The sequence below is a fragment of the Amborella trichopoda genome, chromosome 3, assembly GCF_054954075.1.
Source record: "Amborella trichopoda isolate Santa Cruz 75 chromosome 3, AtrichopodaSantaCruz75HAP2 v2.0, whole genome shotgun sequence".
Taxonomy (NCBI): domain Eukaryota; kingdom Viridiplantae; phylum Streptophyta; class Magnoliopsida; order Amborellales; family Amborellaceae; genus Amborella; species Amborella trichopoda.
Genome location: NC_142338.1, coordinates 50,149,848 through 50,163,916, shown reverse-complemented (window position 1 = coordinate 50,163,916; position 14,069 = coordinate 50,149,848). Strand labels below are relative to the sequence as shown.

Sequence of the window (14,069 nt, the reverse complement as noted above, 5' to 3'; positions counted from 1 at the left end):
TCTTCACAGAGCTCTTAGTTCATTTGGGGTAGTACTTTCATTTTAATTTTCTTTTTTAATGTGGGTAAGCAGATTTACTCCTTGAGGACTGTTTCTTCCATGATATCATGTTTTGCATATTCAAAAGAAATTAGACCACCCGATTCTTCCATTACTTTCTTGTGGAATTTCTTGTGGAAAGTCCTTGCGTTGACAGCACCCTCCTCAGAGGTATACTTATGTTCTATTCTTGTTATTCTGTTTGTGGATTTCTTCACCTCTCTAGTTCACTCATTTCGAAACATATGATAGACAGGGGGAGAGATCCGGCTTGCTGCATATGAAGCATTGGTATTTGCTTTGAAGGCATTGCCCAATGCTTTCTCTCCTCTGGCTGTTGATCGACTTGTGGACGCTAACAATACATTATGTAGAGAGGTGGATCAAAAGCATTTGCTAGATCCTCTCTTTCACGCTTTTCTACGTAATATTGATGATCTACTTGGAGTAGGAATGCTGGCCAGAAGTAGGCGTGCCGTTCTGATGCAATGGAAGGTAATTATTCTTTTGCTGTGTATCTATTTGTGGTGAATGCTGTATGATTTGAAGATGAAGATCTTACACTTATACATGAGTTTATCCTACCTTTTGAAATTGAGAAACAAGGCTTAGATAAGAAGCAACCTATATGACAGATATTTTTTGTGCTTACTTGAAAGGATTGACCAGCCATTATTTGGTAGTTGTCATGGCGTACATCTAAATTTCTCATTTATCTGATTGGATTGCAACCTCCCGTTTGTCTATTAAATGGTTTTCTGCTTATTTGACATTCCCTATGGCCTGTATCCACAACCTTCCATTATCTGTGATATCTTAGCATGAAAATAGAAGCTCCTGATTTGAGTTCCAAATACATCATATTCATCACCCTCAACTGCTTTGGGGTCTCTTTTGTTGTCCTTTGTCACCTCTCCGTTTTGTATGCCATCTGAAATAGCAATTCTGTAGTACTCAGTAATTACTTGCCTACTTTTCAGTTCTAGCTTAGTATCTGCTGCTTGTGCATGTTTTACTCAGTTAGTTGTGCCAATACTGTTTTACTCAGTTAGTTGTGCTAATACATCTCTATACTATGATACAATATTATCCTTACTGTCAGATGGTGTCTGTCAGTGACGTGCTCTCTTTAACAGATGTAATCTTCCAGGCTGTAGCCCCTCCTACCTACTTCGGCCATTACATTAGTTCCTGCTGCAAACTTTGGAACTTTTGGATCAGATACAATTAAATCAATAGTCTCTAACCTGAGGTATTTAAACTACTGGTACTCGGGCCTTTCAAGCTCTTGCCGACAAATGTGATTTTTCTACATATTTCTGTGGCCTTTAAAAAATTTTGCTTCCTAAAGAAGTTAAATTGCTAACATTTGCACTAGCAACCTGGCCTCTAGTGGAATTTGCACTGCTATCCTGTGTACTATCATTTCACCAAGTCCTGTGAAACCTATTGCTGCTAAGTTGTTCCTATTTTGTGAGGGGCCCAATCTGTGGCTTTTGGCCGTTGAAAAGTTGCCACAGAATTTTGACGCAATGTTAACAGTCTCGTATCAATTGAGCTTAGTTTGTCTTTCAAAGCCTTGTATCCTATGAGGTGGTTTTACTGCTGCAAACTCCATGTACAGTTACAACCTGGATGACCATTTAAGCCTTGGGCCTTCCAAAGTATTTCTGCTGGATTACTTAGGCCTCATGTGTTTGCAAGTTCTTATTCTGCATTAGATTGGCATGGACACTATCCTTAACTACTGAGTTCAAACTAACGACTACCTCTTTATACGTATTTAATTAGGTAAAATAGGGAGTAAGAACTGTGGTTGGCTCATGCAACCCTTGATATGAGTTTTGTGGTAGAAGTATATTGGTTTCAGGGCTTATGGAAACCTTGTCTCATGGATCTGCATTCTTGTATGATTTGAGTAGTGGGATGAGCTAGCAAATTCTGTTTCTTTTGCACCTATTACTGCATCTAATTTATGTTATTTTTTCATATTCAGTGGTGCTGTTTGGATTCTCTATTGACTGCGCCTTATCACATGCTTGAGAAGGATATCCATTTGGAAGGCACATTTCCCTTTATATCTCCGATGATGCTCAAACGTGTCTTTCTTGATGTAGTTGACAGGTGAAAAACAATAACCTTTTCATGGTAACCTATCTATTTGGTTTGAAGTATCACCACTTTCTGAATATTTTGCCTTATTTTATGTTTGGGGAAAGGTGGATTCCCATCGAAGATTGAATTCAATTTCTTGGGTAGTTTTTCTATATAGTTAGGTGTAATATTTTTAAAATTCATTAAACTAATGATCTCTAATTAATCATTGTTAGATGAGTTCAGTTAAAATCAGAAGGTCTATCTTCAGGTTAAGCATGAACACAGTTTTTCTTTTTCGAAAAATTCCTGTCTTTAATTGTCTTGATGTATTTTACTTTTTTGTCCATTTGTCGTTTGAATTATGTTTCTTACGGCGTTTGGATCGCAGCATTATATTTTCTTGCAAATTCCCATTTTATATTCTCTTATTTTTATTCTCTAGTTGTATTCGATGAAGTGAAGGTCACTAAACTTAGTTACTTGACAGAAACAAAAAGGGTCATTATAGTGCAGTATTCATGTGTTCCTTCTTATTCTTTGATTCTTCTACTATTCCTTATTTTGAGTGGTAAAGTGGTTGGCGATCCATGTCGAAGGTTACTTTTGTGACTGCAAAGCATGCATCAACCTTGTTAAGTTGCCTAATCTTGTTATGGTGTTGCTGGGTGGTTATATCACAAATGTGCGATTGACCCTAATTGTGGGGATAGTTTTATTTTATTTTATGATTTTTATCTGGTTCTTTGTTTTTTGGCAATTCATTTGTTTCTGTATGTTCACTTTGATCTATTCTTTCATCTCAGTTGGACTGATGTGAAATTTGATTTTGTCATAGTTTTTGCTAGTAAGGTTCTTGCTGAAGTGGAACAGCTAGTTTTCTTGTCATCTTGTGGATATCTGTGTTGTTCTGGGATGATCATGTGGCTCATACATCATCTTTCTCTAAGGATAGCTAATTTAAACCTATGCTAATGATAAAACAGGAATAATTAATAAAGCCAATCTATACATACAACTTAAGACCACGGTTCATGCTATCATTTTTGTACACGTTAAGTGCTTTCTCAGCGCAGACCCAATGCAACACCTATTAGGAGGTGCGAGTTGGTTCAAATGGAAGGCTCGAAAAGGGCTAAGGGGTAGGCCCAAAAGGACATGGTTGGAACTTGGAAGTAGAGAAAAAACATATGGGGACTTATGGCCACATTAAGGATATGACCCTTGCTAGAGCAGAATGACGGACTAAGATTTGTGTAGCCAATCCCAAATAGTTGGGAGAAGGCTCTGATGATGATGAAGAAGCGCTTTCTTCCTTTCATGTTTCTTGGTATGGTTTTTATTTTTAGTTTCTGCTAGGTAAATAGTCAATTTCATAGGGCTATGAATGCAACTTTTATCACTTTGATCCCAAAAATCGAAGGAGCCAAGGAACTCAAAGATTTTAGACCAATTAGCCTCATCAATAGTTCCTACAATTAGCCAAGGAACTCAGGGAGGTTCTCGGTTAGGTCATTTCCCCCACCCAAGGTGCATTTGTCAAGGACAGGCAGATCCTTGGTGGTGCTTTGGTAGCACACGAAGCCATCCACTCGAGACACATCTCTAAAATCCCCGGGATCGTTGTAAAGATCGATTGGGAGAAAGCCTATGATCACGTCAATTGGGAATTCCTTGACGAGGCTCTTGCTCGCATGGGTTTTGGGGATCAATGGTGTCTTTGGATTAAGGGTTTTGTGTTTAGCCCTTTCTTCTCTGTTCTGGTAAATGGTTCCCCCAAGGGATGTTTCGCTTCCTCTTGAGGTCTTCGCCAAAGAGATCCCCTTTCTCCCTTCTTCTTTGCAATTTGTGGCCGAGGTGTGCAGCAGAACCCCTTTTCGAATGTACCTAGCTGAGCTTCTCAAAGGCTTCAAGATGGATTGTCAAGGCCCCGTAATTAGCCATCTACAATATGCTGACGACACGCTAGTCTTTTGCAACACATCCCCTCAGCAGCTGCGTCAGCTTCTTATCTTCCTGAAATGTTTCGAAATTGCCTCTGGCCTAAGGGTCAATATGGCCAAGACCAAAATGTCAGGAGTGGCAGTAAATCCACCCCTAGTTAATACCCTCGCTTTCCAGTGGGGGTGCGCAGCTGAAGGACTCCTCTCCACTTATTTGGCCTTACCTCTTTGTCTTGGTAAACCCAAACTCAACCTTTGGAGTCATATAATCGATAAGTTTGATCGTATATTCACGAGTTGGAAGGGCAGATTCCTTTCTTCGTCAGGGCGCACAACCCTTATTAAGGCCACCCTCTCAAATATTTTGATCTATCAAATGTCTCTTTTTCACATGCCGACCTCCATGGTGCAGTGCCTGCAACAACTCATGAGAAATTACCTTTGGTCGGGAAGTGGGGATAAGAAAATACACCTCGTTTCCTGGTCGAAGGTTTGTTCCCCCAAGTCTCAAGGGGGACTTGGGATATGCAGACTCAATCTTAACAACCTCGCTCTTCTCGGAAAATGGTGGTGGAGACTGGCCACCCAAAGTAAGCATCTTTGGCAGGACGTCGTCAATGCCAAATATTGTGCTTTGGACCCATCATGGGTCCCTTAGCGCAGAGCCCGCAGCAACTCTTCAGGGGTCTGGAAATCAATCCTTCGCCTACACACTCAATTCAAAGCCAAAATCAGAATGCGCTCTCGCAGGGGCAACATAACCTTCTTCCGATTAGATCCTTGGGTGGGCCACGAACCCCTCAAAGTTCAATACCCCGGCTTGTTCTAACTTTCTGGGCACCCACAGACCTCAGTCGAATCCCAAATGGAAGTCTCGGGCCACTGTAGAATCTGGAACCCCATCTTTAGAAGGGACTTAGCAGACCACGAGTTGCAACAATTCCTTAGTTTGTCTTCAACCTTACAATCTCTTTTCCTCCTTCATAGTGGCCTTGATAAACTAGTTTGGAACCCCACTCCATCGGGAGTTTTCTCGATTGCATCTCCCTTTCTCAACCTCAAACCCAAAGTGGTGGTCAGTCTATATCGGTTAGAGTCTGGTCCCCGTTTATTCGTCCAAAAATCGAATTCCTCATTTGGATCCTTATCTCCAAACGAGCCTTCATAGTTGACCTCCGTCAGAGGAGAGGGATGCAAATCCCTAACCGATGTAGCAGGTGCTTGGAGACCAATGCCCACCTCTTCATCCATTGCACGTTGGCCTCCTGCCTTTGGGCTGATCTCCTTCAACGGTCCCATTGGCAATGGGTGACCCCTCCAACTGTCCCCGATCTGGTTCGAGCCCATTTCTCCCCTCCCTAATCTAAGGCGGGCATCACGTTATGGAGAGCCTCTGTGGCAGCAACCCTCTCAGTCATGTGGCAGGAAAGAAATAACAGAATCTTCCGCAGTCAATGGTCGCACCCAGCAGCCTCAATCGAGAAAGCCAAATCCCTGGTCCTAATTTGGGCAACTCACAATAAACAATTTAGCCACCTATCTCTCTCAGACTTTCAGCTAAAGTGGCCCACCTTGTTGAACCTCACATCATTCAGAATTCCTTGTGCTTCTTTGTGGAGACCCCCAGAACCCGGACAGATCAAGTTAACCCAGGGCCAGCAGGCATTGGGAGTTTATTTCGTGACTCTTAAGGAGTCATCCTGTGTTCATTTTCCCTTCCAATTGGTATTTCGGATTCCACAGTCGCAGAAGCCCAAGCACTTCAGGAAGGCATCAGGACTTTTGATCCATCTTGGGGGCCAATCTCTAATAACTGAAGGCGACTCCAAAAATGTGTTGGCCTGGGCCTCGGTCGGTTCCTTGTGGACATGGAGACTGGATGATATGAGATTTGATAACTTAGTATCTTGACTTCTATACGGTGGTCCCACATTTGGAGAGAAGCCAATTCCAAGGCTGACTCATTGGCTAAGGAAGGGGCCTCCCATTCGATTACAAACTTGAGCTCAACGTTGGGAAGCGATGTAGCACCTTTTTGAGCAGACGTCTTCCCTCTTTTGACATTTGTCCATGTCTATCTTTCCTTCTGTATAGTATCATCTGTTTATTCCTTTTTTGTATAGGGCACCCGTCTGTGGGTTGCCTTTTATACTTCAATCCCCATAACTCTTAATGTCTTTTGATACAATGTTACCACAAAAAAAAAAAAATTGTCTAGTGGTAGTTGGCAACACAGTTTTGTCTTGTATTGGGGATTCCTTGCTTCTATCACACCCTTGTGTAACATAACAAAAACAGACCATATTAGGTTGCAGATAGTTCTTGGGTCCGCGTTGTCACTCTCTCTCTATCATTATGTGAGAGTTATGGATACTGTATTTTTTTACTATACCATCCACTGTTCACATGTTGTCAAAATCTCTATCCAAATTTGTCATCCTTACCTTGATGCACTAAATTTGTTGGCGGGCTCATAGTTGTTGGAAGTGTGAAAATGGGCAGGAGCGGGGTATCATCAGTAGCAAGAAGCTGCCTATGTTGGGAGTGTCATAGGAGTGCTCTTATAACATAAATTTAACAGCTATCAAAATTTTGAAGTATAAAAAATACACATTGTTCTTATATAATATATTTAGAATTTTAGATACACAATGAGTGTATTGGAAATATATTTAATGTGCTTGCGAATATATTTTCTCATGTTAATTTTGAGGTTCATATTTATTTACTCAAGTCTTCTCATATAAAAGTCTCGCATAACAATACAGAGAGTTATTTATTTTATCAATAAATTGTACATTTCAACACTGCAGACTGTGCTGGAAAGAGAGAAGTTGACCCTATTTCTTGACTCTGACTGTCCTTGATGGCGCTTCTTGACGATGAAGGTTCCTCAATGACGATCCTCGAGAAACATAGAATCAGAGTAACTATCATGAAGCACTTCAAATCATCAGATAATTGTGACATAAAAATAAGATTTCGTTTAGTTTTTTTGAACCAAGAAGGTGTTAGGCAAAAAAAGGAACCCAAAAATGAGAAGACAACAATATTGCCAATCCCAATGGTGCGGAGTTGAGTGCCATCCACTGCAATGATTTTCCCCTTACCAACATATGGAACTAACATACCTGCATCAGATGTCACATGATTGGCAGATCCTGCGTCCATAATCCAAGAATCACTAAAAAGTGGTATTGAAGAAGGTGTTGAAGGCTGCAATATATTTCTATTTGTAATTGAGTGTGTTAGGACAACAACATTTTGGTGGTGTGTATCATATATGGTAACACTGGGAGGCATTGTGGTTCCTTTTCCCATAAAGCTGACCTGTGATGGGCTGGTTTGCACTTGTTGGCTGAGTCGGGGCTACTGATAAAATTCCCCAGGTATTATGTTCTTGTTGCTCCTTGACTTCCATAATACTGTTTGGATGGATTGAATCCCCCGTGCCCACTACCACAGTTGTTTCTTCATCCTTCACGGCCTCTAGTAGCCATTTTGGAGTTGGTATGGGTCAACATTTAAGATATCGTGAAGACGTGAACGTCTTATTTCGGTTTCGACTGGGTTTTTTTAAACAAAGCTTCATGTTGCAGTAAGAGAGGGCAAAGTTCATTGACACCAAGTGAAGGTGGTCTAGACATGATGGATGTGACGGACATGTCATGTTCTGCATCCAATCCTTCAAGCGGGTGGAATACTTTATCATCATCATTGACCTCATGATCAATGACTGCTAACTGATTACGAAGTCCTTTCACTTATATTTAAATACTCGCTAATGGAAGAGTTCTCTCTCTTGCATTGCTAGAGTTGATGGCCAATATGCGTCAAGCTTGCCTTTGATTGAGAGTAAAACTCATGAAGAAAATCCCACAATTATTTGGCCGAATGAATGTCTATTACTAGAGATATAATGTTTTGGGCAAGATTGGAATTTATCCATCCTATTAATGGCTGGCCTGTGGCAAACCAATTTTCATATTCAGGACTGGAGACTAGTTTCATTTCCTTTATTCATGCATTGGGAGGCGATCTCTTTCTCCATGAGCTTTGTAGGAGGAGATATTCCCATCAAGATATCCCATCAGTCTTAGCTTATGCAGGATTGGAACGATTTCGGACTTTCCATGTTACGAAGTTGGTATACTCCAATCTAATAGAGACCATATGTGGGAGCATAATAGGAGTCAAAGAAAAACATGTAGATAAGGAAATGATATAGGGATGGTTTCACATAATAAAAAGACTTTAGGGTTTGAGACTTTCGAAGGAAAAATTCAGATCTGATATAAAACTCACAAGATATGTGGAAGTTAAGGTTTGAAACTGTTGAAACATAAATATGAAACTTTCAAAGAAAAGAAAAGAAAAATTGATCTAATCTGAAATTTTCAGATCTGATTTTATGGCTGTCACAAAAAATAAGTTTTCAGATTTCTGATATAAAAACTCACAAGTTATGTGGAAGTTAGGGTTCAAGCTAATTGTTTTGAAATTTTAAAATCTGATTTCAGAGGGGAGAAAGGAAGATTCTGATCTGATTTTAAGGGAAAGGTAAGATACAAGAAACAGATCGGTGGCTCAGATTACTCCTCTGGATTTCCCATCTGATTTGATGAACTAGCGATCCCCTCTGGATTTCCGATCTGATTTGGTGAATTGGTGATCTGTTCTCTGTCAGAGAACCGGCTAGAATCAGCCCCAACACAACTGGATTGAACCTACCGGTTCCGTGATTTAAAAATAAAAAATGAAAAAAAGATTGAGGCGGAACCCGCCTGTTCATAGGGGGAACCAGCCAGTTCCCAAAATTTTATGGGATCCGGATCGGCTCGACTGATTTCTGATCTGGATGTGTTGGGTCCGATCTGGATCGCAGATTTTTTTTAAATCCTTATATATATTGAATCTAGGCTGATCTGATGGACACGACTTCATTTCATATTTGATTTTTTTTTTTTTTTTACAAATCCAAATCATGTGATATTTTAGACGTCTATTCTTATCATCAAGTTGCTCCTAATAAAAATATTAAAAAATAATTTGCAAAATATTTTTGGGGGTATTTTGGTCAATTTATTTTTCACGAAATATTTTTTTTTGATATTTTTATTGGATTAGTTTATTTTTATAGAACACACGTCCAAAATTTCAAGTGACTTGGATTTATAGAAAGAAAATTAAATTTCAAATACGAAATGCAAGCATGATCATTGGATCGGCCCAGATTGACCGTTGGGCTCATATGTAATTGTGGGTTAGTGGGCCTATGCCAACATTTTCCTATATATATATATATATATATTTATATATTTATGTAATGTGTGTGCATACATGTTTTGATCGTGATTTATCAACACACCTTGCTAGAAGTTCTTCTCAATATGGTCTCATCTTGTCATTTGTGCCAGTTCTGATACTGTGATGAATAGTTTGAGCTCTTTAGAGAAATACCCTTAGTTTTATGATGGAAAACAGTTTCTGTACTTGTGCTTTAAAGATTCACAATGGGTATTTTCTTATGGGAATTTGAATTTTGTTTGCAGCCTTGAACATTCTGGGGAGAGTTCTGTGCTTCCAATATTGAGGTCCATCAGATTGATTTTGAGTATATCCTTTACAAAAAAGAAGATGTTATCTGATTCTTCGAGCATTGGCATTGATATTGAGGTTTGGTTATCTTCTTCTTCAATATGTAGTTCTAGTTTTGCTGCTTGCGGTTTGTTTCATGGAGCTGCCGTATGTGGTTGTTATTGGGTGGATACTCGCTCATCTTCTTATTTTTACTCACAAGAAAAAGGCCATGAAGTTCCAATAAGGACCATTTCCTTGTTCATTTGTACTCTCTTTTCTTGTTGAGGTGCTTAAAAAGTATTGCCTATGCTAGTGGAATTATAAAAAAGGCTACGGTTTATGATTTCGTTAAATGCCTAAAATATTTCCACTTTAACATTTCAATGAATGTTGAAAAGTTTATAGTTGGCTTCAACTCATTTGTGAACATCTGAGAGGGTTTTGAGGTTTAGGAATTACATTTTATTTTGTGTGTTCTTTAATTATTGGATGCCTTTTCCTTCAATTTATTGTATTTTAATTTTCTGAAATATCAGGTCACCATGAAATTTCTAGCACTAAATTAGCACAATGTTTACATTGAAATAGGCCATTTGAGCGTGCCAAATTTTTCTGTGGTCAAAACCTTTTCTATTCGTCGGTTGTTAGTTTCATGAATCATTGGAACTTGTATTTTCTCTTCCTATTTGGCAAAATTTGACAAAATAGGTCATTGATTTCAGTGTCTCCATTTTCTTAATGACAGATGATGTGGAAATTGGTTCGTTCTTCTTGGACTTTATATGTCAATTGCAATAAGCGTCGTGTGGCTCCAATAGCAGCTCTTTTGTCTTCTGTTCTACATTCATCCTTGTTCAATGACTTGGGAATGCATCAAACAGCTGGAACTATGCAGGGTCCTTTGAAGTGGGTAAGCATTGCTGTTGTCCATTGTGATTTTTTTCTTGGAAAATGATGACTCGGTTAGATATCCTTGCATTCAGCACGTCATATACATGGATTCCCATGAGGAGAAAATATAATATGCTGTCACTTTTATGCTGGCTCCTGAATGTCTACCGTAACCATCCTCAGAAAACTTGGCATTTATGTGTTTACAGTTGCTTATTCTCTCTCCTTCACTCATATGAATTGAGCACTTGACCATCTTGTAGTTTGTTGAGAGGATTCTTGAAGAAGGTGGTAAAAGTCCTCGAACTGTTCGGCTTGCTGCTTTACACTTGACAGGATTGTGGTTGATGTACCCAGAAACAATCAAATATTATATGGCAGAGTTGAAGCTGCTCACACTATATGGCTCTGGTAATTATTTGCTTTGCTTTTGATTTTGCCTTTGCATTTTTTTATTCGGGCAACCTGGTAAATTTTTTCTTTTGCAATCTAGTGGCCTTTGATGAAGATTTTGAAGCAGAAATATTGGAAAACGGTGAAGGGAGAAGGGAATTTTTGTCATTAGCTCAGAGACCTGACTTGGAGTTCACAGAGGTAATACACAAATTGTATTTTTAACTGTTGTACATCCTAGATAAAGATATTTGGATACATATAAGTTTTCAAAAGACAACACCTTTCAAAACGAAATGAAAATCTTTGGGAGATGACCTGCGGCGCGAGCTCGAGAGGAGCGGCCATTGGTACAGATCTTGGTGGTAGTAGCAAATATTCAAATGAGAACTTTGAAGGCCGAAGTGGGCAAAGGTTCCATGTGAACGGCACTTGCACATATCTTTTGACTATGTTTTTATAATTTGATGCTCCCTAGCCTTCTGCTGCATCTCAAGTTATACCATTTTGGGATTATGGTATAGATATTTAGTTCATCGTTGTTAGTCGCCCTAGAGAACTTTTTTTTCTTTTTGAATCTGGCTAGGGACAAAAACTCTTTGGTTGATTTGGGAGAAAGCTTCTGGTGTATTTAAGAAGAAAAGTTATTAAAAGTCAGTTTCAATAGGCATTATATATATATATATATATATATATATATATAGGAAGATACTACAAAACACCTATAGGCAAAAATGAACAGTGATTTTGCCTACCCTCATCACCGTCCAAAGTTCATCGCACGGTCATAATTGTCTAATAGTGTTTCATTTTTCATTTTTTTTTCTACAAATCAAAATGATCTGAAATTTGGAACGTGTATTCATAAAAAATAGGCGAATCTACTAAAAATATCAAAAAAATATTTTACATGAAATAAATTGACCAAAATACCCCCAAAAATATTCAGGGGTATTTTGGTAAAAAAAAATTAGAATTATTATTTTTATATTTTTATTAGGTGTGCCTCACAAGGATGTACACACGTTCAAAATTTCAGATCATTTCGATTTGTAGAAAAAAAAATGAAAAATAAAACACTACTGGACAATCGTGACCGTGCAATAAACTTTGGACGATGATGGGAATAAATTTTCATATATATATATATATATACATATATTAAAATGATGGTGTAGTCCCACTAGCCTGCAGTTACATATGAGCCTAACAACCCAAATTCAATCTAAGCCGATCCAATGAACACGATTGCATTTCGTATTTGAATTTTAGTTTTTTTTCTATAAATCCAAATGACTTGAAATTTTGTTTGTATGTTCTTTAAAAATAGAAGAATCCAATAAAAATATCAAAAAAAACATTTCGTGCAAAATAAGTTGACCAAAATACCCCAAAAACATTTCAGGGGTATTTTGGTCAATTTATATTTTGCAAACTATTTTTTTAATATTTTTATTAGGTCCACCTTGATGAGAAGAATAGACGCCTAAAAATTCATGTGATTGTGACTTGTAAAAAACAAATTTAAAATTAAAATACGAAATGAGGTCGTGACCTTCAGATCGGCTCAGATTCAATCTGGGCCGTTGGGCTTATATGAAGTTGTAGGGTAGTGGGCTTACGCTATCATTTCCCATATATATATAGGGTATATTTTCAAAATTTTGAACATCGCGTATATGTAATATTAGTGGCCTATTTCCAATTTTTTCCCCATATTTTCAACCTAATGGACTTGATTCGCTTTACTTCGGTTTGGTGGTTAAAGCTGTATTAGTGTTTATTGCCTTCAAAGGCCCTAAGAACATGTGAAAACCCATGATTATAGTGATATTGCAGTCCAGTAGTACTCTGGTTGCATATTTTGTGGTGCTACTTGACTCGCCTGGGTTGGGCGGTCTAGGCCCGAGGTCGAGTCTAAAACCCTTTAGCCCTAGGCATGAGGAATGACCACATAAAGGTTTGCAGGATAATCCTTGAATGAGATCATAGACATACTTAGGGTGGTTTAGCCAAGCAGTGACTAGTCTCGTATGTGTGGTTGGTGACTTGTGAGTGCAAGGGCCACATCTTTCAACCACAAGGCATCGCACACATGATGGTCGCATTTATCGAAGTGACCTATGAACCTAGTACCTATACATGTGTTGAAGAGAGGACCCTTAAACTATTGTGATCAATGTTCAAAAAATCACTGGCCCAACCGCCTCGGTGGCCATCAGGCCTCACCGTCCCTTCTTGGGGTTATACCACCCCAGGCATAGCAGTAGGCCAGGGTGGGTGGCTAGTCACCTGTCTAGCTCCAACCACCTGGGCGCCCGGCCTGGGCCCCTTCGGCAAGCTGAAAATAGGCCATGCTCAAGGGAATTTTTAGTAATTCCCCCCCTTGAAAGGGGGAAATAGGTCATGGGGGGTATTTTGACCCCCTAAAACCCTAGTGAGAGATTTTCCTCCCCAAAGTACCTTTTTTTTCCTTTTATTGAGTTTTTTTTTGAAAATCAATTTCGAACTCGAACTTTTCGATTTCTTGTGAAATTGAAAGGCATTCGACACTGGTGTTTTTGGAGGCCAAAAGTTTGCAAAATAGAGGTTTTGGCATCCCAAAGTAAGCAATTGAAGCCTACTTCGACTGGGTTTTGAAAGGTTAGTAAATTTAAATGTTTACATTTAGAATTTCATTTTTTCTAATGAGTATTATATTGTGTTATTTTTTTAGGTAATATTCTTGTGTCTATATTTGAATTTTGGCTTCACATTATGGTGAAACTTCTTCCTTTTTTTCTTTCTTTTTTTTTTGTTTTTTTGTGATTATAAAATGTGCTTAGGTATGTTTCACTATGTATTTTATGTACTTTATATTTCATTATCATTTAATTCGTTTAAAAGTCATGTACTTTTGTTTGAATGTTGGAACTTTGGATTTTGAAACTCTATAATATGTTGGATTTTTTTTGGGTAGTGGAATGTACTGAAGTTGAACACTTGAACTTTTAAACTCAGGTTTGAGGTAATGTTTGAAATGCTTATGGATTTACATTTTTGTCAAATTTTTGGGCAATTTTATTGTTTAAATTTACGTGACTTTGTATTTTCGCTTAAATGGCTAATGGATGTCAAAATTTTGCAATT

At 38.5% G+C, this 14,069-nt stretch overlaps 1 protein-coding gene across 27 annotated transcripts in view; it reads left to right on the top strand.

The window, feature by feature from the left end:
- The window catches only part of LOC18429133 (tRNA/rRNA methyltransferase (SpoU) family protein), an 87,244-nt gene that overhangs the window by 53,371 nt on the left and 19,804 nt on the right, over positions 1-14,069 (top strand). For 16 of the 27 annotated variants that reach the window (XR_016051468.1, XR_016051465.1, XR_016051470.1 and 13 more), the window contains 7 exons: positions 73-210; positions 292-534; positions 2,036-2,163; positions 9,629-9,752; positions 10,402-10,566; positions 10,811-10,958; positions 11,041-11,141. Coding sequence is in view for 13 of the 27 variants with exons in the window: in XM_088861122.1 (XP_088717248.1) it covers positions 73-210; positions 292-534; positions 2,036-2,163; positions 9,629-9,752; positions 10,402-10,566; positions 10,811-10,958; positions 11,041-11,141 (1,047 nt within the window). In the remaining 14 variants the exon portion in view is untranslated. Of the gene's footprint in view, positions 1-72; positions 211-291; positions 535-1,173; positions 1,292-2,035; positions 2,164-9,628; positions 9,753-10,401; positions 10,567-10,810; positions 10,959-11,040; positions 11,142-14,069 lie in introns of those variants that run through there. The other 11 variants (XR_016051477.1, XR_016051471.1, XR_016051475.1 and 8 more) reach the window with 7 other exon arrangements.